Here is a 23,153-nt window from a genome sequence, read left to right as displayed (position 1 = left end):
TTAAATAATTTATATATACAAAATTATATATAATTCATAAATTTTTCATAAAAATAAATCAATTTAAAAATTAATAAAGTAATTTGATTTGGTTCGATTCAATTAATTTTTTTCTCTCCAAAACCGAACTAAACTAAAATAATCAAAATTCTTAAAATGAAAAACTGAATCAAACTGAATTGAATTACCTTAAAAATCGAATTGAATTATCAAATTAAAACGATTTATTTTCATTTATTGAGTTCAAACTCGCCCCTCCCCTCGATGGCTAAGTTATACTGATATACCATTGGCCCTCTGCATTTTCATCTCACTTGCTCCTTTGGGAATGTTTCTGTTGGCTGGATCTGGTGGTTTAGATCCAGTGGTGACTGAGTGTGTTTGATCTTGTGCTTCGAATGTTGCAGTTTGCTTGTGATGTTCTTGCTCTTTCTCCCATAGTCGCTGCATAACTTCAGCCATGGAGCGATCAACGATGCTGCTCTAGTCATGGCGGTTTCTCGTTATTGTGGGCTATAAGATTTCAGTGATTTTACTGGGTTAATGGTGGTTTTTCTAAAGTAGGTTCATTGGGTTTGGGTGAGACTAGTGCTGGGCCCTTGGCCATTCTATAATATGATCGTATTATACGTGCCTAATGCGTTTTATGTAATACAATGCAATACATTAAATAAATAAATAAAAGTAAAAATCATTATTCTGTAAATTATGAGAGTGATGATGCACATGTACACAATAATTTTTCATCAATCATCCCTGATGGTCTGATATTATCCAATTTAAATTGAAATATAGCTATTCAAAATTTTAGATTTTGGGGTTACGTGTGAACGTATCATTAGTATCTGGCAACATTGCTGATTAGTCTCACTAGTCTTGGTATTATCTTTTCAAGATCATGAACTAAATTTTTATTTAGTTATCGACTGTTGCTTGCTTCGTATCTTTTAATTGTTTGTCATTAAGTGCATTACGAAGAACATGCATGGGTTTGCAATGATTTATCACTTAGAGGGAATGATTACTATCGTACGATTTTTCTCTGCATAAGTATTCTATGGTGCAGAGAACTTATCAACTGCACAATTCATGAACATGTTCTAATTAATTCTGATATCTGGATTATGTAATGGGACGGCCTTTTATCTGGATTATGCACTATTTTGGATGGGAAAAGCGTGGGCATTATTTTTTTTGCATGCAAGCTGATCTGAGTGACTCTTTGCTGTAAATTTAGAAAAATTTCAAATGATTTCATAAATATGTTAATGTTTTACTGACTATAGTTGTATCATTTGTCCAATCTAGGTGCTCGATTGTCTGTTAGTGATGGCACACTTTTGTTGCCAAGAATCAGAGTGCAACGGAAAAGGCACAAGAAAATATACTTGTCATTTTTCACCTGACTTTCAGAAAAAAAAAATAATAGTAATGATAATGCAGGGTTATATATTCAATCATGGTTTGCTCATCCAGACCCCATATGATTTGGGGCAACCCAATTATTGGTACACGAAACTTTCTTTTCCTTTACATTAAATCAAACAGCTTTAAATCATACAAATGCTATAGGGCTTCTGCAATGAGTTTTTCAGTAAGAGCTTTTGAAAGTCCCATCACTGTGTCAGTGCTCCCTACCACTTTCCATTCTTCAATTGAGCTCTCTTTCTTTTATCTCTTTAATAGATTGAGATGTTACTCTCTTTAGTAGCATTTTGTATCAAATGGGTTTGGTCAAAACTTCACAACCACTTTTACCAAGCCTTGAAATTTAGAAGAAATAAATTAATGCTTCTGAAGTTTGGTCATGTTAATTTGGCTAAAACTACAGAAGTTTTAGCATAGAACAAATTGTCATAGGTTTAGTAAAAACTTATATTATTAATGAAAATTCAACTTTCCTCACACATGGAGTCAAGATGAAAGAATTTGGAATTACTAATGAGATATTTTTAATGATATTATTGGGTTTATATCCTAAACAATGCTGACGAGTTTTCTGAGCTATTATGTTTGTCTAGAAGATTATTATGTCTGGTCAATACCTGGAAGCATCAGGACCTAAACCCTCATCTAGATATATGTGCACTTGACAATATGCTGAAGCACTTATGTCTCTCAAAGAAAGAAATTCATTCTAGTTGAATCTTGGAGGTTAGGGAATTGAGACATCTTTAATTTTGAAGGAGAGAAAAATAGAGTAATTGGAATTTATAATGTTCTGCTGGATCATGTGAGATTTATACTCAAGTTTCATGGGAAAACTGCCATTGTTGTGCAATATTGTCATCATGTCAGTAGCTGTTGTATGTTTCTGTGGGTAATTGTGTTATTCTTCCAATCTGAGCCTTTCTTCGCCCAGTATAATATCTGTCAAAATATGAGACATGCTGTTTTTTTATGAAACCTATGGCAAGTATCTTGAAACTTGTTTGCTAATCCCTTCCATCCTACATTAATAAACGTACTGGTAGTGCCAACTGAAAGTTGTTGCTTATCTTAAATGCATTTATATTTTATAGTGAGTCTCTTTAAGACAGGATATATTGCAAGTTTGCAACCTTCTTAATGGCAATAATTTGAAGCTTTACTGTCTCAAAATCATACAATACTGTATTTCCTTTATTGGGCACCGAATGGAATTAGAGATGCGGCACTGATGTAAACCCCAGAAAGGATTTCAGAGAGGTAGTAGTGAGAGTGCTCGACAAAATTCTTTTGAAGGCACCATTCACAGGACCAGTTTGGCGAGGCTTTGCAGTGAAGCATGAGACTACAAAAGGCATAACTTCCTATGGAATGGCAAGTTGCTGGAAGATTCTGGGCAAAGATTTGTGCCATGCTTGACTTTCTCGTGCAGCCTCATCTGCCTTATCTTGCCTTCCTTCTACAGAGGCACGTGTCCTTAATGTTGGCTGCTTTCTTCGTTGTGCAGATTTTTCATTTGCCAATGAATCTACTGGCAAAACCAGAGGTTAATTAATTAATTACTTCCATTTATATATATTCTTCTATAGTTTATATAAATTAAAGGTTGAATCTGCTGTTTTGTTTGCTTGCAGAACAGATATTGTGATACATCACATTTACAATGCGAGTGGTTACAGTCTGCTTATTGCAATTGGGATTGGGGTTTATGTGGGCAAACACACCTACAGAAGAAAGAATGGGATAAAAAATTTAAAAGGTAATATTCATGGCTGGAAGAAAAAAATATTATTCAAATTTATTCCATAAAGCAACCCCACACACTTCACTTAGCAAAATCAGAATCTAAGAAATCCCAAAGGCTAGTTAATTAATTAAGGCTATAATCAAATTTTCTATTAAGTAATAGAAAATTTAATTGTATTATATTGTATTACGGCCTACCAAATGTTGCATAAATGTATTGGTTTTTCATCTCATTGATCCGAATTCAAATATGGAAGTTAGAATGTAAAGGAGTTATCCTTTCTTATGAATCTAAAATTGATCCGAATTCAAATATGGAAGTTAGAATGTAAAGGAGTTATCCTTTCTTATGAATCTAAAACCTTCCATAAAAACATTAATCAAGGAATATTGTATATTATAATTAACACTAGAGCAAAATGATAACTTAACTATTATCTCACATGTTTTACATTTAAAGAGATGGAGGATTTATTATTAGGTGCGAGGCTGCAGTTCTTGCAGTTCAAGTATGCAACAATAAAGAAAGCAACAGAAAATTTCCAAGTTCGCAGGGAAGGAGGGTTTGGTGAAGTATACAAGGTACAAATGCCCTTCCCTTAAATTCCTTTTGGTTTAGTTGCATCAATATATGTATTCCCCAATTAAATTTCAAAATGTGTATCTGATGAAATGAGTAGGGCAACCTAGCAGATGGCAGAGCAATCGCAGTAAAGCGTTTATATGCCAATAGAGATAGTAGAATTTTAGAGATTTGCAATGAAATGGACATTATCAGCAGAGAAAAACACAAGAACTTGGTTTGATTCCTCGGTTGCTGTTTCGCTGGTGTTGATAGCTTTCTTGTCTGTGAATGCCTGGCTAACAGAAACCTTGATCTCATATTATTTGGTAAGCTATCAACATTAGATTTGAACTCTGAAAACATATTAAAAGAGTCATTATTGCTATGTGGTTATAATTAATTAGTTAGTTCGATTAGTCATATATTCATGTCAGTACTTTCTTAAACAGTCTATAAGATTTTTTGTGCAACCCATGGAAGAAAGATCCAGAAAAGAAGAAAGAACTCACCTGGATAAAGAGGCTCCTAATTATCATAGGAACAGCTGAAGGTTTGGAGTACCTGCACATGGATTGTCAAGTGCGTATTATTCATCGTGACATTAAAGCTGGCAATGTCTTATTAGACTTGAAATATAAACCAAAAAGATTTTATTCCTGTGACCATTCCATATTCAACGCAGCCATAGCTGGAACACTGTAAGTGCTCGACTCTAATCATTCCATTCTTCTCCTAATTGACATGATATATATATATATATATATATATATATATATATATATATATATATATATATATATATATATATATATATCTTAGAGATACTAAACATTATTTAATTTGTTGCGTCATTTGCAATTTCTAATTAGTATTTTTTGTTGGCTTGTCTTCCCTTTAAGAGGGTATATGGCCTCTGAATACAGAGCCAAGGACGATTAACTGAGAAAGTAGATGCTTATAGCTTTGGAGTTCTTGTGATTGAAATAGTTACTGGCGTACAAAACAACAAACATCAGTCTGAGGATATATACGAAGCCCTAATTGCGCATGTAAATTCCTTCAACCTTGCTAAATGTTCAAGTGCATATAGATGAGAATTTGATTTATTTTGCTATATTTATTGTAGGAATTTTCCTTTTTTCTTTTTAAAACATAGGCATGGAAACACTTTCAATAAAAAATAATATCAAAAATCAGGGATAAAAGTATCGAGAGAGAAGACATAAAAGAAATTGGAGTCATTCAAATCGGTCTATTATGCACTTAAGAATCACCTAGTTCAAGACCAACCATGACAAAAGTAGCTCAAATGCTTAGAAAAAAGGATCTTAAGTTGCCTAAGCCATCCAGGCCACCTTTCATAGATGAACATATGGAATTACATTATTTAGGCTCAGAATATCAGCAAAGACATTCCTTTTCTGATTAATTAATTAATTAATTAATTAGCTTAATCATATAAGCTTTTCTTCCCATGATATATATGTATATATTGTGTTAATTAGGCAAAACAAGGTTAGATATAGGAACTCTCGAATATTAATTAGTTTGCTAATGTGTACAATATTAGCTTTATAGCAGGTAGCCGACGTTTTTGAATTTTTTGACCAAATCCCTCATGAAAGAAGCAATACAATTAACTTAATGGAGTTAGATTTCTAGTAGCAATTTTCCTGCTTGAATGTGAACACAGTGTAAGACTTTCCATGCTTCCAAACAAGCCTTTATTTTGATGTGCAAAAGATTCCCTGGACCACACAAGCATTTGTGGGTATAGAAAATCATGAGCAAATACCTAATTGATGAATCCCTATACAGACAAAAATAGAATTAAGATTTTTTTTTTATTATTATTAAATATCGGAGGCCTAAATGTCAAAGAGTGGGTTGATACAACCATTTTTGACAGAGAGTTGCTGGTTTTTGTATTCAAAATGAAAGGTTTAGCAGCAACTATGATGAAGACTTGTGCGAAGAAAATTATGATTATTTAATTAATTACACTTACACATGACCATCATAATAATGGATATAAGTCTATGATGGAGTCTTGATTTATTCATTTAAGAAGAGTGGTTGGATTAGTTAAGAAAAGGGGAATCATGGCTTTCAGCTCAATCAAAAGCAAACAGCACATGAACAAATAAAATAAAATAAAATAAAATAAAACCATTTTAGCAAGAAATGGAATTGATTCATATATTTTCTTCTATTAAATTGCAAGTTACAATATTAAAAAAAATTAAAAAAAATCTAGAAATTCATACATAAAAATGACTCTCCAAGCAAAATTTGAATAAGATTTTAATGTTAGAAAAGAAGTCAAAGATGTTGACTATAAGAATTCCTCAATCTGATCTATCTGTAAAGCATGGTTTAATTATATTTTGCCCCATAATCAATTATCAAGATTAATTACTTCAATTGGTTCTATTTAATGAAATTAATTTAAATTTAACTAAACTTGATTATATTTTCATAAAAATAAAAATACTTTTTTAATAATAATAATTTTGCATTGTCAAGCAGAGTAGTCTGTCTAGTTCATCAAGTTTTAAGGTAGATTGGGAGTTGGAAAGTTTCAACTTCGAGTCTATTTATCTACTTTTTATAAGATAAATATATTTTTACGATAACAAAGAAGTACAATAATAAATAAAATATTAGTAAAATTCCCCGTATCTGAATCTAATTGAAATTTTTAATATTTAAATTTATTCTAAATCTTAATAAAATTCACCTTAAATTATTTTAACTAATTTCAATCCTGATTATATTACTCGAATGACACTAAATCTATTTAGTTTATGTATGTTATATATAATATTTTATTATAATATTTTATATTTTAAATAATTAATAATTCAATAAAATATTTAAATTTTATATACACTTTCACCTTGTAGAATCCAAAAATAAATGTAAAAGGGTCGTTGCGGTGGCTCTAATATCACCGTCAGGTGAGAATAAGACACGCACGGGCATAAAAGTCAAGAAAAAGCGGCGCATGATAAAGCGGCGCGCACCAGCAAGGGAGCGTGTGGGCGCAGATTATGATAGGACTTAATGAGAGAAATTTAAATAAAAATATCCTAGTTTATATTGATATTATTTTTAAAATTATAAATTTATATTTTAAATTATATTTAAAATATAATAAAAATAAAAACAATCGCCTTTTTCTAAATTAAAATTTTAAAAAGTTCGTAATTAATAATTTACAATTAAACAACATCTAAATAAATTAATAACATAAATATAATAATTAATTGGATATTTGACTTAATTATTAAAAATTAATTGATGATTATTTAATTCTAAACAATTAAGTTATCCTGTTTTGTAAAGTTTAAAAAATAAATAATTAATACCATTTCATATGAAAAAACCCATTGTGAAGCTTTTTACTATCAATTAATTAACTAATTTCAACTTATTTTTATATAATCTTATTAAAATTTATTAATAACAAAATCATTTTTTATCTATCAATATTTTTTTTCTTTATAAAAAAATAATATATTTTTTTTAAAATATTCACCAATAACATCAAAATTAAATAGATCTTAAATAATCACAAATAAATAAAATAAACTCAAGCCTTTAACTTTTTTTTAATAAAGAATACGCCTTTATATATTTCATTGCTTCTTATCTTTTATACGTAATAACAGTGGCTTTCACGCACAATTTTATTTTTTTTAATTTTTTTACTATATTATTTTTTAAAAAAAAATAGGCCATTAAAATTAAAATTTTTATATTATATAATATATATTAAACTATTAATTTAATGGCATATTTCTAATAATACAATTTTATTTTATATTCCTTGACATTTAATTTTTTGGTAGAAAATTAATAGAGTAGATATTCGAATCCGAGTCTGTCAAATTTCTTCGGTTAAACATGTTTTTAATTGTTTAAAGATTGATGTGTTGATAATCAAAATTACATGTAAAAACAAAATTAAAAGATTTTATATTAGAAATTGAAGTTTTGAAGTTGAGGTACTGTTATGTAATTTACCCCAACCAAAAATGGCAGGAAAGTAGCGAAAAGAGAAATTAAGAGCGAAAACAAAAACGAATCAGCACTTCTTCTTCATCATCAGAGTTCCATACAAAGAGAGGAGGAAGGAGAGCAAACAACTTCTATGTATTCTTTAACTGTGAACTACCCACTACTATATAGAACATGCCTCTTCTCTTTCTTTATCTGCTCGTTCTTCTCTCTCTCCCTCTCCGATCCTCGAATCACCGAATCCGGCCTCTTCTGCGGCAACTCAACACGTCTCAGGGACCTTGTCCCTGCTTTTGTTAAGGAAATGGAAGCTCTTTCGCAGCTCATAAACAATACCCACTTTGCTACTTACCACCTCAACAACTCCCCTGTTCCTATCTACGCTTTAACCCAGTGCCACGGAGACCTCTCGCAGACTGATTGCCTCCTCTGCTACGCCGCCTCTCGCACCAAGATCCCCCGTTGCCTTCCCTCCGTCTCTGCTCGCATTTATCTTGATGGGTGCTTTCTTCGTTATGATAAATATGATTTCTTTCAGGAGGCTGTGTCCCTTTCTCTTGATACTTTCAAATGTAGCCAGGAAAATTTTTCTGGTTCTGGTGATGAGAATGGGAAGTTGAAGTTTGATTCGAGTGTTGGGTATGCGGTTGCTAATGTGACTAGTAAAGCTGTGGAGAATGGTGGGTTCGCTGTGACGGGGATTGATGGTGTTTATGCTTTGGCTCAGTGTTGGGAGAGTGTCGGGAAAAATGGGTGTGTGGAGTGTTTGGAGAAGGCAGTAAAGGAGGTTAAAGGGTGCTTGCCAAGCAAGGAAGGCATAGGGATGAATGCTGGCTGCTATTTGAGATACTCCACGGACAAGTTCTTTAGTCATGAAGGAGAACTAGGGGATGCTCACGGTAATTTCCCTTTTGAAAATGTTTGTTTTTGTGAAAATTTGTTTGGAAATGTATCTGTGATTGGTGGTTTTTTGCCTGATTCCCCTGAAATTGCGGGGGAAATGATGGGGAAAAGGGAATGACTAGTAATTTTTGGCCTAATATGATAAAACTGAATTTCTGCAGAATTATAACAAACATTTGTGTAGGATCTTTCTCACCCTTTGTTCCTTTCTTATTCTAATTTCTGGGTTATTGAGTTTGGGCTATTTCATCGCCTTTTTCCATCTCAAGCATCTAATTGCTTCCTTAATTTTTCAGGATTGTCAGGAGTTGCCATTGCTATTGCTTTAGCAGCAGCTGCACTCCTCATGCTGTCTCTCCTTGCAGCTTATGCTGGCTATAGAAAATTATTGAAGGAAAAAGAAGGTACTTGATTATTTACTGAAAGCAAAAGTATTACATTAGCATCTAATGCACATAGTAGCCTTATGGATGAGTGTTTTAATATATTACATTTTTCTTGCATTGCTTTTGCCTAGAACGTATCAATCTCAAAAAAGTTCCAATCAGTTTCAACAAATCAGGGTTGAATTTCAAGTATGAGACCCTGGAAAAGGTGACAGATTATTTCAATCCGTCAACGAAAATAGGCCAAGGAGGAGCTGGTTCTGTATTTGTAGGGACTCTTCCAGATGGGCAGACTGTTGCAGTTAAAAGATTGATTTTCAATACAAGACAATGGGTGGATGAGTTCTTCAATGAGGTAAACTTAATCAGTGGAATTCAACACAAGAACCTTGTGAAGTTTTTGGGATGTAGCATTGAAGGTCCCGAGAGCCTTCTGGTTTATGAATATGTCCCTAACAAGAGCCTCGATCAGTTCATCTTCGGTAATTGTTTTTGCTTTACATCATTTCAAATGCTGATTATATTTTCTCAGAGTTTGATTCTGAAGGTTTCTTTATGAAAGAAATCTTTGATAGGTATGTCACCAAATTCTGTTAAAACTCATGATCTTTCAACTTTCCTATGCAGGAAACAATAAAACCAGAACTCTAAATTGGAAGGAGCGGTTCAATGTAATTGTTGGAACGGCTGAGGGGCTTGCATATCTTCATGGAGGTTGTCAAGAGAGAATAATCCACAGGGACATTAAAAGCAGTAATATTCTTCTTGATGAGAATCTCACTCCAAAGATTGCAGATTTTGGACTTGTTCGGTGTTTTGGTGCTGATAAGACTCATCTTAGCACTGGAATTGCAGGAACAATGTAAGTCCTCTCTCCTCTTTCTATCCAAGATAATTCCTTATAGGATAACAATGGTTAAAGCATTACTTGCGCTCCTCTAGTCTCCTCTCTCCTCTTTCTATACAAGATAATTCCTTATAGGATAACAATGGTTAAAGCATTACTTGCGCTCCTCTAGTCCTCTTCACAGGCATCTGATCAATGGTGGATAGAGTAACAATTCGATATCGATGATGGGATTTTTTTTTTCAATTAAACTGCATGATGCAGAGGATATATGGCTCCAGAGTATCTGATACGAGGGCAGCTAACTGAGAAGGCTGATGTTTACAGTTTTGGAGTACTGGTTCTTGAAATCGTAATGGGCAGAAGGTGTAATGGGTTGATAGACTACTCCAGATCACTTCTGCAAACAGTATGATCTCAAATTTTTGTTGTACAAGTCCCTATTTGTGGAACATTTGTTCTGTTTGATAAAGTGGCACAATTTTCACCATTTTGCCTCAGGTATGGCGACTTTACAGATCAAATAGATTGGATGAAGCTGTTGATCCTTGCCTGAGAGATGATTTTCCAGTACAGGAGGCTTCCAAGGTGCTTCAAATTGGCCTTTTATGCACACAAGCTTCAGGTGCCTTAAGACCATCGATGGCAGAAGTGGTGGGGATGCTAAATAGTAGTGATTGTGTAATTCCTCTCCCAAATCAACCTCCTTTTATGAATGCGACTCTGCTAGAACCTGAGAGCTCCAGAAGGTCTTACAGCGCAAATAGTTATGTATCAAATGCAGCCACAAAAGTTGAAGTTTATTCCTACACTTCCTCGGAGTCCTCTAGCATGAATAGTTCATATAGGCCATCAAGAAGTGAATAATGAAGACAGAAATAAACCCCAACTAGATTTCCTATGTTTCAAAGATTGCCAAGTTCAAAGATTTCCTTAGAACAGTTTTTGAGGTAACCCTTGCTTGAACTTCTTGAGGTAAAATACAGTGACTCTAGCTCCTAGTCTTTATGGAATCACTTGCAAGATTGCAAGCAAGGACATGCCATGCAACCTTTTGTACAAATTTATAGAGATACTAAAGAAGGTATAGTTTATGATTAAAAACTTTTTGGTTGTGAAGATTTACAGCAAGAGATAAGTCTGTTATTGATTTATTTATATCTTTTTTCTCTATTCATTTATTTTTCTAAAAAAAAAAAAGAGAAAATCTTTCTATTATGTCATTGTGTGTGCAAGAAGTTCTCAAAATGTGTAACAAATTTGTTGTGTGTCTTCTTGTCACTTTAAATGCTTGCATAATCCTCCAAAATTAGGGTTGGTTGTGGATGATTTGTTGGGGACCCATTTGCATAAAAATTCGTTACTTGTCTTCCGAAAGTTGGTCTAATCTTGAGGGCTTTCCGGATTGCTTTCCGGATTATGTCATAAACATGCAGTCTCACTAATAATAATTATATAGGGTTTACTCTCCTTATTTATTAAAAAATTGCTAAATAAAGGATTGTACAGAAAGTATTATAAAATTTTCCCATATATATTGTTTTTAAATAAGTTCCATCTTTGACTAATAAAATAACACAACAATCTTTTTACAAAAGAATGCAACATATAATCTTTTTAGTTATGTTTGTTATTGAGCTTCTGAAAAAAAATGTTTTTCCAAAAAAGCATTATTTTAAGGGTCTATTTGATTTTGTTGTTGAGAATATATATATATATATATATATATATATATATATATATATATATATTAGATAACATTACAATTAATTTAAAATTAAATTTGATAAGTTTTAATTATTGAAATATTAAAATAATAAAATAATTTTTTTGTAGCATCTAAAATTATACTCTCTTGAAAAGAATTTTACCTCGAAACTTCAATGTCAAACAAGTATTAAATACTGTTGAAAAGACTTATTTTATTATTTTAGAATTCTTATGACTATAAATTATTAAATTTAATTTTAATTTAATTTTAATATTTTTAATTTATATATTTAAAAAAAAATATTTTTTTATTAATAATTCAACGATAATACCAAACAAACCATTTGTCTTTAAAAAAAGATTAATACTCTATAAACGAATTTTCTCTTGAAAACACTAGGAAAAATAACCTATGTCTATAACTTAGATTGCGGTTAATCATACTTTATGAGTCTATTTAATATTACTGTTGAAACTGTTATTAAGAAAATTATTATTTTTTAAATATATTACTTAAAGAGTATTAAAAAATAATTAAAAATTAAAATTAATAAATTTTTGTTATAAAAATAAAAAAATAACTTTTTTCAAATCATTTTTTTAACAATATCTAAAATAATATTTTTATATAAAGAAAAATAGTTTTAGCCCTCCAAAGTATTTTATTAGAGGTTTGAAGGGTTGAAAATATATGAGGACAATCCTTTTTAATTGGTTTTACGAAAGAATACATTATGACTTAATAGGTTTAGATTTGCGATGTTTTTATACATGTGCTTTATGAAATATTGACAAAGTCCTATTAAAATTGTATCATTAAAATAATTTAAATACTAATTTATTTCAATTAAATTGTTAATACCGGTAATAACTAATTTCTCAATTGAAAATACTATAACTAATTAAGGGAACATAAAATAATAGTTTTTAAGTTGTAAAATTCAGTGAGACAATTATTCTATAATTAAAAATTATATAATTATTCTATTTTTATCAATTTATATGTCAAATTATTTATAAATATAATTAAAATATAATATAATATAATATTATAATAAATTAAAAAAGAGTAAACAATATTATATTTTTACTTAAAAAATTTTCTTTTTTTATTTTAATATGTTTTTATTTATAATGTATTAATTCTTAAATGTGTGCCAAATATCGAAAGTTTTTTTTCAATATTACAATTAAATAATAAAAAATAATATTTTTTTTCAAAATTATTTTATAAAAAAATTTCGACAGAGAAATTATTTTTCAAAAGCAAGTGGAGAAAATTTTTCTTTGACATTTTGGGAAAAATTTTAGATACATGTATAAATTATTTTATAATCCAATTATTATAAAAATGTGCAAAGACAAATGAGTAGACCGAATCGGCTTTCCACTCTTACAAGCCATGGGATTTTTTTTTTCAATAAATAGAATACACGTAAATACGAGTTAATAATAATAATGAATCGTTGCTAAAATTATGTTATTTTTAATAGAGTTTTTGTTCTTATTCTTTTTTAATGAGAAATTATTGACATCAATTAATTAAAAATTAAAAATTATATATTATAATAAAATATATTATATTTTATAATAAAATTCATTATTAATAATATATTAATTCTTAATTAGATAAGTGTGTACAACTTGATATATACAACCTGGTATATGCAAGAATTAACATTTTTGTATGAATCAATTGGTAAACTCTTGCAACTTATTGTCCATTCAAAGTAGGAAAGTTCTAATATGTAGATATAAAGTAAAGAAAAATGCAAAAGTAAGTGGCAAGCAAGTGGGTTTTCTACAAAGTCTTCTCTTCATTCAAATGTATATACCATCAATCAATCAATCAATCCATAAATGCAATATTAGCTACTACTATAATAGGTCCCATTAAGTTGAATGCTATAACAAATAAAGCATTAAATGTATAAATTAATCTCTGACTTTTATAATAATAATAAAAAATTAGAGGTATTTTTAATTTTAAAAATATTTCATCTCATTTTTAAATTTTTATAATTTAATAAATTTAAAAATATTAAATACATAAATTAACTCCTTATCATTAAAAAAAAAAATAAAAAGTCTAATGACGCCCTCACTAAAATTATATATATTTTTTTTGAACTGTGACTAAATTTATAAAATTTACTTTTTAAAAATTGAGATGTGGAATGAAATATTTTTAAAAGTCATGATAAAATTAAGAATTAAAATATGCCTTTGACTTAATTAAGAGAATATTTAATTTAATTTATAACTAGTTAAATTAACTCATAAGTTAGGGTATTTAGCCTAACTTAGGATTTAAGCTGATTTAATTAAAAGCTTATAAGCTGTGTTTATAAGAAAAAAAAAAGTTAGAGGAGATGAATTTTTTATTTTAGTGTTTAAAGTTAATTTGACTAAGTATTTTATTATATATTCTTTAATTTTAAGATTTTACTATATGACTTTATTATATTTTTTTCTCATATTCACATTAAAAATTTATTTTCTTGCATTAATTTAAATAGATTGTTTTTATTAATTGTAACAAATTTAAAATTTTTTTTATTATTTTTAATAAAATATTTATTTATAAAATATTGTTCTATTTAATTTAAAATTATATTATAATATAATTGAAATATATTATGATAATATAATAATAAAAATTAAATTAATATAATATATTATTTTTAAAAAATAATATACTTATAATCTAAATGTGATAAACTATTTTTTCATGAGTCAAGCCGAAAACCCTCAAAAAAAAAAAATTTGTTCCTTTTAAGTTCCTTTGTACCAAGCACCAACAGGTCAGAAAATGGATGAATTTGACTTTTGAATGATGAATACAGTAGCACTAGGAATTGACCCATTTATAATCTAATTTGTAAGATTGTGCTTCAAAATAAATGCTCCCTCCCTCTCAATAAAATAGTTTGTATTTCTTTTTTGGGCATCACATAATAATAATTTTCTTTTCTTTTTTAAAAATATATTTTTTTGTATTTACAATTATACTATCATGTAATTACACTTTAGAATAATTAATAACTTTTATTTTTTTTTAAAAATTAAAGTTTAGTGAATAATTCATTTATTATCAATTTTGACTACAATATAAAAAAAATAATTTATTAGTGATTTTTTGCTTCTTTAATTTATCACAATTTAAATGCTACTTTAAACTCTTTATATCAGTTAATATCACAAAAATAAAAAATCTTAATGTTTCAATTAACAGTAATTTTTTTATATTTATCTTATATTTAATAGAGTCAAAATATTATTATTTCAGCAAACAACTTTAATTAGAGGCATATAGAAAAAAAATATGAAAAATTTTCAATTAAACCATGATAATCGAAATTTTTAATTCATGTGCAAAAAGTAAAGTAGACTATTTTTTTGGAATGGAAGGAGTATAATAATTTAATTTATTTTTTTAATTAATTTTATATTTAAATAATATATAATTATTATAATTAATTTGTTAAATTAAAAGAAATCAAACTTAGAAAGATTATATTTATCAAGATAATACTAATGTAGTATATTAATATTTAATTTACTATTAATATATATTAATATTAATTTGTAAAACTTCGTTAATTGTTGAGCGTAGTAATGCAGTGATTAATTTGGTGAGATAGTCTTATTTTACCCTAGTTTGATTCCTTGCATCAATTAAATATTGTCTTTTATTTAGAAATGCAATGAAAAGCGATGGTGGATTGTCCAATGATTCATCTCATTAATAATATATAATATAAATTTAATATATTAATATTTAAAAAATAATATACTAATGTGTAAAACATTGTTAATTATTTAAGATAAGAGTAAATTACTGTTTAGTCCATGTGTTTTAATGAAACTAATTACTTGGTCCTTATATTTTAAAAAATATACTATTTAGTCTCTGTATTTTACCTCTGTTAAGCTGTTTAGTCAATCTGTTAATTTTTCGGTTAGTCAATACTAGTCAAACTATTATTTATTCTCTCTATTTTAGTGAAACTAATTAGTGAGCCCCTATATTTTAGAAAAACATATTAGTTAATCCTGTAATTTAACTCCATTAACTATTTAGTTTCATAATTATTTTTTATACCTAAATTATCATAATTATCTCTCCCTTATTTATCTGTTATCTTCTTTTATTTATATATCTCAATATTACTTCTCCTTTATGCTGTCATTTTTGTCCCCCTCATTCTCTCTTTATTTTCATTTGTTAATAAAAATAGTACAAATTATCTATATAAAAAAATTAATTAGTTTACTTAAATTTGTAAGTAATAAAGAAAAATTATTTCTCAAAGTAAAAATATAAAAATGATGTCCAAGGAATTAGAAATTAAAAAAAACATATAAATTCAGATTTAGTTTTTACATAATAAAATTTTTATTTTTATCTAATAATATAATTTTTAAAATACTATATTTTTCAAAATACATTAACCAACTAATTAATTTTACTAAAATAAAGAAACTAAATAATAGCGTTTTTTAAGATATAGAGATTAACTAATTAGTTTCTTAAAATAGAATGATTAAATAGTAGTTTGAATAATATAAATAATGAAAACTTTGACAGAAAGATTAAATAGTTTAATAAAAGTAAAATATAGGAATTAAATAATATATTTTTTAAAATATAAAAAATAAATAGTTAATTTTATTAAAATATAAAAATTAAATAATAATTTTCTCTTAAGATAAATTTAATATTTATTAAATATTATTAAGATTACACAATTTAAGCTCGTGTAAATCTTAAACTCTTAATTCTTTAATAATGATTATTATGAAAGTACACCTAAATATAATAGACTCTTATTAATATAAATATGACTGATAATTGTCTCTTAATAATTTGACCCAAGCAGCTCTTATAGTGCTGTGGTTGTCAATTTATTTTTAATTAAATTCTTAAAGATGTTAGCAGCAAAAAATGAGGGCTCTCCAGGTCGGTCATAGCCCCTTTAGCCCGAGGGCCAGGTTTGTGCTTTGCGTCGTGATATCCATAAATATACTCCAGACCAGAGCTCTGCACCCAGAGGGGAAGGGAGAGAACTGTTTCCATGCATTCTTTAATTCTGAACTATCAGTTAACACAAAGAACAGGGCTCTTCTCTTCCTTTTTCTACTCCTTCGTCTCTCTTTCCCTTCCGGATCCTCGAGTCACCCAATCCGGCCTCTTCTGCGGCAACTCAACCTGTCTCAAGGGCCTACTCCTAGCTTTTATCAGAGAAATGGAAACTCTTTCGCAGCTCATAACCAATACCCACTTCGCCACTCACCATTACCAACTCAACGACTCCCCTGTTCCTATCTACGCTTTAGCCTAATGCCACGGAGACCTCTCGCAGACTGATTGCCTTCTCTGCTTTTCCACCTCTCGCACCAAGATCCCCCTCTGCCTTCCCTCCGTCTCTGCTCGCATCTATCTTGCTGGGTGCTTTCTACGCTATGATAAATATGATTTCTTTCAGGAGGCTGTGTCCTTTTCTCTTGATACTCTTAAATGTAGCCAGGAAAATTTTTTGGGTTCTGGCATTGAGAATGGAAAGTTGAAGTTTTTTACAAGTGTTGGGTATGCGGTTGCTAGTGTGACCAGTAAAGCTGTGGAGAATGGTGGGTTTGCTGCAATGGGGATTGAGGGTGTTTACGCTTTGGCTCAATGTTGGGAAAGATGGGTGTATAGAGTGTTTGGAGAAGGCAGAAAAGGAGGTTAAAGGGTGCTTGCCAAGCAAGGAAGGTAGAGGGATGAATGCTGGCTTCTATTTGAGATACTCCACTGACAAGTTCTTTAATCATGAAGAAGATACTCATGGTAAGTTCATCTTTTGAAAATGTTTGTTTTTGTGAAGATTTGTTTAGAGATGTATCTTTGATTGGTGGTATTTTTGCCTAATTCCCCTGAAATTGCAGGTGAAATGATGGGGAAAAGGGGATGATTAGTAATTTTTGGCCTGATATGATAAAAATGACTTTCTGCGGAATTATAACAAACATGTGTTTAGGATCTTTCTTACCCTTTGTTCCCTTCTTATTCTAATTTCTGGGGTATTGATTTTGGGCTATTTCATCACCTTTCGCCATCTCAATCATCTAATTGGTCCTTAAAATTTTCAGGATTTTCTGGCTTAGGAGTTGCCATTGCTATTGCTTTCGCAGCAGCTGCACTCCTCATGCTCTCTCTTTGCAGCTTATGCTGGCTATAAAAGATTTTTAAAGGGAAAGGAAGGTACTTGATTACTTGAAACAAGCAAAAATATTACTTTAGCATCCATCTCATGGATGAATGTTTTAGTTTATCACATTCTTCTTGCATTGCCTTGGCCTAGAACGAAACAATCTCAAAAAATTTCCAATCGGTTTCACGAAATCAAGTTTGAAATTCAAGTATGAGACCGTGGAAAAGCGACCGATTACTTCAACCCATCAAGGAAAATAGGCCAAGGAGGGGCTGGTTCTGCGTTTGTAGGGACATTTCCAAATGGGCAGACTGTTGCTGTTAAAAGATTGATATTCAATACAAGAGAATGAGTGTATGTGTTCTTCAATGAGGTAAACTTGATCAGTGGAATTCAACACAAGAACCTTGCGAAGCTTTTGGATTGTAGCATTGAAGGTCCTGAGAGTCTTCTGGTTTATAATTGTTGGAACAGCAGAGGGGATTGCATATCTTCATGGAGGTTCTCAAGAGAGAATAATTCACAGGGACATTAAAAGCAATAATGTTCTTCTTGATGAGAATCTTACTCCAAAAATTGCAGACTTTGGACTTGTTAGGTGTTTTGGTGCTGACAAGACTCATCTTAGCACTGGCATTGCAGGAACAGTGTAAGTCTTAACATCTTCATCATTCCCATCGAAGATAATTCCTTTTTTTTTTTATGAGGATCTGATCAATGGTGGATAGTATCAATTCATTAATGCAGAGGGTATCTGACACGCGGGCAGCTGACTGAGAAAGCTGATGTTTACAGTTATGGAGTACTGGTTCTCGTGATCATAATGGGGAAAAGGTGTAGCGCTTTCATGGATGCACCCATATCACTTCTGCAATCAGTATGACTCAAATCTCTCGTCCAAGTTTCTGCTTATCAAACTAGTCCCCATAAAACCATGGACTTGAGGTTGCATTCGGTCTGTTTGATCACGCGACAGATTTTTCACCTTTTGTCCTCCGTCATGACAACTTTATAAATCTTGTTTGGCATTAAATTTTAGTATCCGAAATTATTATTTTGAATAAAAATACTGTTTTAAATATCTTGAGAAAAATAATTTGATAAAAATTATTTTATTATTTTAATATTTTTATAAATAAAATTAATTAAATTTAATTTTTAATTATTTTTTAACACTCTCTAATTAATATATTTAAAAAAATAATCTTCTCGATAGCAATTTTAACAACAATACCAAACAGGAATATATTCAAATAGATTGGCAGAAGCAGTTGACCATTGCCTCAGAGATGATTTTCCAGTGTTGTCCAGGGCACTTCAAGTTGGCCTTTTATGCACCCAAGCTTCAGTTGCATCCAGACCATACATGGCAGAAATGGTGAGGATGCTAACTAATAGCGAATTTGAGATTCCTTTCCCAAATCAACCTCCTTTTATGAATGCTACTCTGCTGGAGCCTGAGAGATCCAGAAGGTCTTACAGCACAAATAGCTTCGTATCAAACGCAGCAGGAAAAGCTGAAGCTTGTTCCTACAATTCCTCACAGTCCTCTGGCTTGAGTAGCTTAGATAGGCCATCAAGGAGCGAAGAACCAAGACAGAAATAAATCCCAACAAAATTTTCAATGTTTCAAAGATTATCAATATTCAATATAATTGGATATCATCGCATTTCAATATAATACATAACATTTAATTACATACTACCAAACATGCAATCTGAAGCATACATTTATTGGTAGATAACTTAATTAACATCTAAGATGAACACATATTAGTTACTACAGTAAGTGTTGAAGAGCCAAAACTCACATCATTTACTCTTCTTCCACCACAACACTGATTTCACCTCTTTCTAAAAGATCATAGAATTCCCTGGTTCGCCTTTGATTATTCCAATGATTTATTTGCCACGAACCTCCAGCAGTAAGGCCAAGAGCTATTCCATAAATGATCTCTTTCATCACACTTGGACCCTTGTAAGCAACATGTGCAATCTTATGAGCAGCACCCATGTTTCGCTGTAAGTAAATATCTGAAACTAGATTAATTATTTTTCTATGATCATCTGATTATTGATAAGAGATATCTTAATTGCAATAACAGCTTCACAAACCCAAAAACATAACTACAAAGATTAGTAATCTAGCAATCCAATGACCAAATCTTTGTTCTATGGCAAGTGAAAATTTTAAATACTATGCATATATTACTTTTCCTCATGGTCCATAGAAGGCATCTCACAAAACAAGAAAAGAGATTGAAGCCAATTAACAAAGCCTCTCTGCTACACAGCTGGGACATGCCCTCAGCAGGCTTTCTTTAATTAAATTGAAAAATAGAAATGGAGATCACATATATAAAGGCTATTAAAATAGACAATAGAATCAGAAGCTCACCAGTGACTCTCGATGGAGATAGAACTAAGAACTGCAGAGAGAGTGGTGAGAGAACAGAGAGAAGGCATGGCGGCTTTAGAAGAACCCAGACAGACCAACAGACAATAGGAGAAAAAGGTAGCAGAGTATTGTCGACCATTAAATGATACTTATTTTTAAATCAATACTGGATTAAATTAACTGAAAAAATCTAAAACGTGTATAAATGGCTTATTTTATTTAATTTTTTATATTTTAAATAATTAAATTAAAACTTTTTAATTAAAAAAAATTATTCAATTCTCAAATTAAAATATGAGAATTTTGATTTTTACTTTTAGAATGTTAGGATGAACACTTTAAAATCAGTGGAAGATAGTTATTTCTAAGCACCCTATTATTTATTTAGGTAAATAAGATATAAAAATAATTTTATAAGTACAAAATAAAAAATATAATATTTTTATCATACAATATTAATAAAAATATAAGTTAAATTTTACATTAAAATAGAGGTGAGCATTCGATTAATTTAATCCAACAAAATTAAATTAAAGCAAATTTTAAATTAATCAAATTATTAATTGACTTTAAAAATATTAATAGAATCAAATCAAAAATTAAGAGAAAATTAAATGTCACGATCCAACCTATGGGCAGGACCGACACTAGGACCTATGCCAGCCTAAAGCCCTCTAGGCCCGTAGTAAGCCTAACTATTCCTCAACCCAACTCAAAGGCCCATTGGGCCCAATTTCAAGAAATCAACCGGACAGAGTCCAGCCATAAAATGGACCTTTCAACGGGGAGTTTTTGACTCACCCGACCTGTAAACACAATATATAATCAATTGGGGAGCTCAGCTCACCCTCCACATACTCATACAATATAAAAATAAATGGGAGTTCAGCTCCCTCATCCAGTCCATCAACATGTATAAAATAATAAGTTTACAGGTCTAAAATAACAATTTATATTACAGACCTAATTCAAATAAATATTTCTAACACATGCGGAAATTATAAGAGTTAACAGGTTTATACAAAAATTAATAAACGACATGCGAGGGAGAAAAACAGCTTAACCTCAAAAATATCCTCCTGTGGCCTAGAAAAATATTGAACAGGAGTGAGCGTTCGCTCAGAGAGTAAAATATCAATTTCAACCATAATTTCTATAACTATCTAAAGCTAATGCACCATGTAGAGTGAAATGCAATATCAGCAATATTTCCACATCATAACAGCAAATAGGTAATTTGGAACATTTACACACCCGATAATATCAAAAAATACATATATGGGAGCTGATCCCCTATACAGCTCTCTTAATTCAACCTGTTCCAGCGAAGAACTCAGCTCGGACTTCCACTTAATAACCTAATCGGGATCCCAGCGAAGAATTCAAGCCGTGTCTACCCCGAAGGACCGGGTCCCAGCGAAGATCTCAAGCTGTGTCTACCCGTCCTATCCATAGCCAACACCATATCACACGCACGCCAACGTACGCACACTGCTCCAAATTACCACAACAGCATCTATGGCACTTTAACAGTTGTGAATGCAACATAAAACGTGTCTAAAGTTTAACTACATAGATATATACATATAAATGATGCATGGGCATGCTTGAACGTATAATAATAGTGAAATTACAATTAAAATTAATATTCTACTCACAGACTTGACAGCAATCACTGTGGCGGCTGGGCGGAGGAAGAAGGCTGTCTCGGCTCACCTGACAATTTTATTACAACCATTTAATTAAATTTGACTCAATACAACTAAGAAAAAGACCAAAGACGTCCTAAGTCGTGCCGAAAATCCGGCAGAGTCTCCCCTATACCTAGGACCTATTCAACCTGAAAAAGGACTCAAAACACACTTCTATATTCACAACCCATATATCCACAACTCAATCACATCACACAGCCCCTCCTGAGCCCATCCAATCACTCATCAATCACAATATGTAAATTTACAGTTTAGTCCTTATAATTGATCATTTTTGCAAAAATAGCCTAAATAAGCTCTAAAAATTCTAAAACTTTGCCCTGCGGTCCTTAGCAATATTACTAGACTATTGCAAAAAGAATCATAATTTTCTGAGCTACCATGAATATTTTATGAATTTTTAATCCCATTTAAGTACTAGAAAATTATGAAAAAGCAAGGTTCGGGTTTACCTATGCCAATTCTGACTTTGGGGACGCGCTCGGGATGTCTGAAAATGGTGGGTAGCTAAAACTTCAATCTAATTCGGAGACTTTTTCTGTAGCCGGTCTGTCTGACCGGAAATTCACAAACCTGGACAACTGTCGAATTTTCACGAATTAAAGATACGTACATGAAGCCTACAACACGGGGGTTAGTACATAAATTTAACGGAATTTTCTAAGCTCATTTAATGCTCAGAAAAATATTACGAAGTTCCGTGGGACCCACCGAAAAATGGTGTCTGAAAAATTTGAAATTTATATCGCCGCGAAGCTTTCGATGAGTGGAGTGCTCTGGTACTCTCAGTTTTCCCGTGGGGTTCATGGTTTGCGAGAAATTTAGCCCAAAAGTCAAAATGGGCTAAAACTTTTCGGGCAAAAATTGGACAAACCGCTGGATGGATTTCGGTGTTCTTGGTGTCTATGGAAAGCTCTTGACGAGTAGATGGGTTTAGACACAAGACCCGGCCCAATCAGTGGCCGGATCGGCCGAATTTCAACCGGGAAGATGAAGCAGCGCGCTGCACGTTGCGTCACTTTTCGCGACGATTCCCGGCGTTCCAGGCGGCATTAGCCGGGTGGTCAGAGGCGCCGCGAGCCGGGACGCCATGCGGCACGGCGAGGGGAGGAGGGAGGAGAGAGAAAATGGGAGAGAGGAAGAGAGAGGTCAGGACGCGCGCGGGGGAAAGAAAAAGGAAGAAGAAGCTTGTCCGATTCAACTGGTCCTATCCGGTTTGGTTCGATTCGGCCGGTTCGATT

At 31.1% G+C, this 23,153-nt stretch overlaps 4 protein-coding genes and 1 pseudogene across 7 annotated transcripts; 4 read left to right on the top strand and 1 right to left on the bottom strand.

Moving 5' to 3' along the window:
- The first annotated feature begins 2,794 nt into the window (after positions 1-2,794).
- Positions 2,795-4,123, top strand: LOC110669688 (uncharacterized). Of its 2 annotated transcripts, none has more exons than XM_058141647.1 (4): positions 2,795-2,974; positions 3,063-3,187; positions 3,656-3,756; positions 3,855-4,123. In XM_058141647.1, the coding sequence occupies exons 1-3, from the start codon at positions 2,795-2,797 to the stop codon at positions 3,744-3,746; spliced, it is 396 nt and encodes a 131-aa protein (XP_057997630.1). In that variant the 3' UTR covers positions 3,747-3,756; positions 3,855-4,123. The 2 variants fall into 2 exon arrangements, 1 of the variants encoding a protein (XP_057997630.1); XR_009146597.1 differs by having other exon boundaries at positions 2,856-2,974; positions 3,068-3,187.
- A 3,629-nt stretch (positions 4,124-7,752) lies between these two features.
- On the top strand, positions 7,753-10,215 carry LOC131168706 (cysteine-rich receptor-like protein kinase 42). 2 transcript variants are annotated; one of them, XM_058141648.1, is made up of 5 exons: positions 7,753-8,661; positions 8,962-9,069; positions 9,183-9,533; positions 9,679-9,913; positions 10,071-10,215. In XM_058141648.1, exons 1-5 carry the CDS (start codon positions 7,896-7,898, stop codon positions 10,102-10,104), a joined length of 1,494 nt encoding a protein of 497 aa, XP_057997631.1. In that variant the 5' UTR covers positions 7,753-7,895; the 3' UTR covers positions 10,105-10,215. The 2 variants fall into 2 exon arrangements, with proteins under 2 accessions (XP_057997631.1, XP_057997632.1); XM_058141649.1 differs by lacking the exon at positions 10,071-10,215 and having other exon boundaries at positions 9,679-9,917.
- Positions 10,169-11,052, top strand: LOC131176586 (cysteine-rich receptor-like protein kinase 42). The gene is made up of 2 exons (XM_058141650.1): positions 10,169-10,307; positions 10,400-11,052. Exons 1-2 carry the CDS (start codon positions 10,170-10,172, stop codon positions 10,763-10,765), a joined length of 504 nt encoding a protein of 167 aa, XP_057997633.1. The 5' UTR covers position 10,169; the 3' UTR covers positions 10,766-11,052.
- A 5,506-nt stretch (positions 11,053-16,558) lies between these two features.
- Positions 16,559-19,408, top strand: LOC131176587 (cysteine-rich receptor-like protein kinase 42; annotated as a pseudogene).
- Positions 19,409-19,445: 37 nt separating this feature from the next.
- On the bottom strand, positions 19,446-20,367 carry LOC110669416 (putative cytochrome c oxidase subunit 5C-4). 2 transcript variants are annotated; one of them, XM_021831080.2, is made up of 2 exons: positions 20,201-20,367; positions 19,446-19,836 (listed from the first exon to the last, which is right to left on the bottom strand). In XM_021831080.2, the coding sequence occupies exons 1-2, from the start codon at positions 20,337-20,339 to the stop codon at positions 19,619-19,621; spliced, it is 357 nt and encodes a 118-aa protein (XP_021686772.2). In that variant the 5' UTR covers positions 20,340-20,367; the 3' UTR covers positions 19,446-19,618. The 2 variants fall into 2 exon arrangements, with proteins under 2 accessions (XP_021686772.2, XP_021686795.2); XM_021831103.2 differs by having other exon boundaries at positions 19,446-19,822; positions 20,201-20,337.
- Positions 20,368-23,153: the final 2,786 nt, after the last annotated feature.

Source organism: Hevea brasiliensis, unplaced genomic scaffold (genome assembly GCF_030052815.1).
Source record: "Hevea brasiliensis isolate MT/VB/25A 57/8 unplaced genomic scaffold, ASM3005281v1 Scaf176, whole genome shotgun sequence".
In the NCBI taxonomy this organism is placed as follows: Eukaryota; Viridiplantae; Streptophyta; class Magnoliopsida; order Malpighiales; family Euphorbiaceae; genus Hevea; species Hevea brasiliensis.
The sequence above is the reverse complement of the archived record's forward strand: the minus strand, read 5'-3'. Positions and strand labels throughout refer to the sequence as shown.

Coding starts and splice junctions, on each gene's coding strand:
- LOC131168706 (XM_058141648.1), top strand. CDS start 7,896: ATGTATTCTTTAACTGTGAACTACCCACTACTATATAGAACATGCCTC. Junction 8,662..8,961: donor AGAACTAGGGGATGCTCACG/GTAATTTCCCTT, acceptor TTAATTTTTCAG/GATTGTCAGGAGTTGCCATT. Junction 9,914..10,070: donor ACTGGAATTGCAGGAACAAT/GTAAGTCCTCTC, acceptor GCGCTCCTCTAG/TCCTCTTCACAGGCATCTGA.
- LOC110669416 (XM_021831080.2), bottom strand. CDS start 20,339: ATGGTCGACAATACTCTGCTACCTTTTTCTCCTATTGTCTGTTGGTCT. Junction 19,837..20,200: donor ATCTCCATCGAGAGTCACTG/GTGAGCTTCTGA, acceptor ATCTAGTTTCAG/ATATTTACTTACAGCGAAAC.
- LOC110669688 (XM_058141647.1), top strand. CDS start 2,795: ATGGAATGGCAAGTTGCTGGAAGATTCTGGGCAAAGATTTGTGCCATG. Junction 2,975..3,062: donor ATCTACTGGCAAAACCAGAG/GTTAATTAATTA, acceptor GTTTGCTTGCAG/AACAGATATTGTGATACATC. Junction 3,188..3,655: donor TGGGATAAAAAATTTAAAAG/GTAATATTCATG, acceptor ATTTATTATTAG/GTGCGAGGCTGCAGTTCTTG.
- LOC131176586 (XM_058141650.1), top strand. CDS start 10,170: ATGGCTCCAGAGTATCTGATACGAGGGCAGCTAACTGAGAAGGCTGAT. Junction 10,308..10,399: donor CCAGATCACTTCTGCAAACA/GTATGATCTCAA, acceptor ATTTTGCCTCAG/GTATGGCGACTTTACAGATC.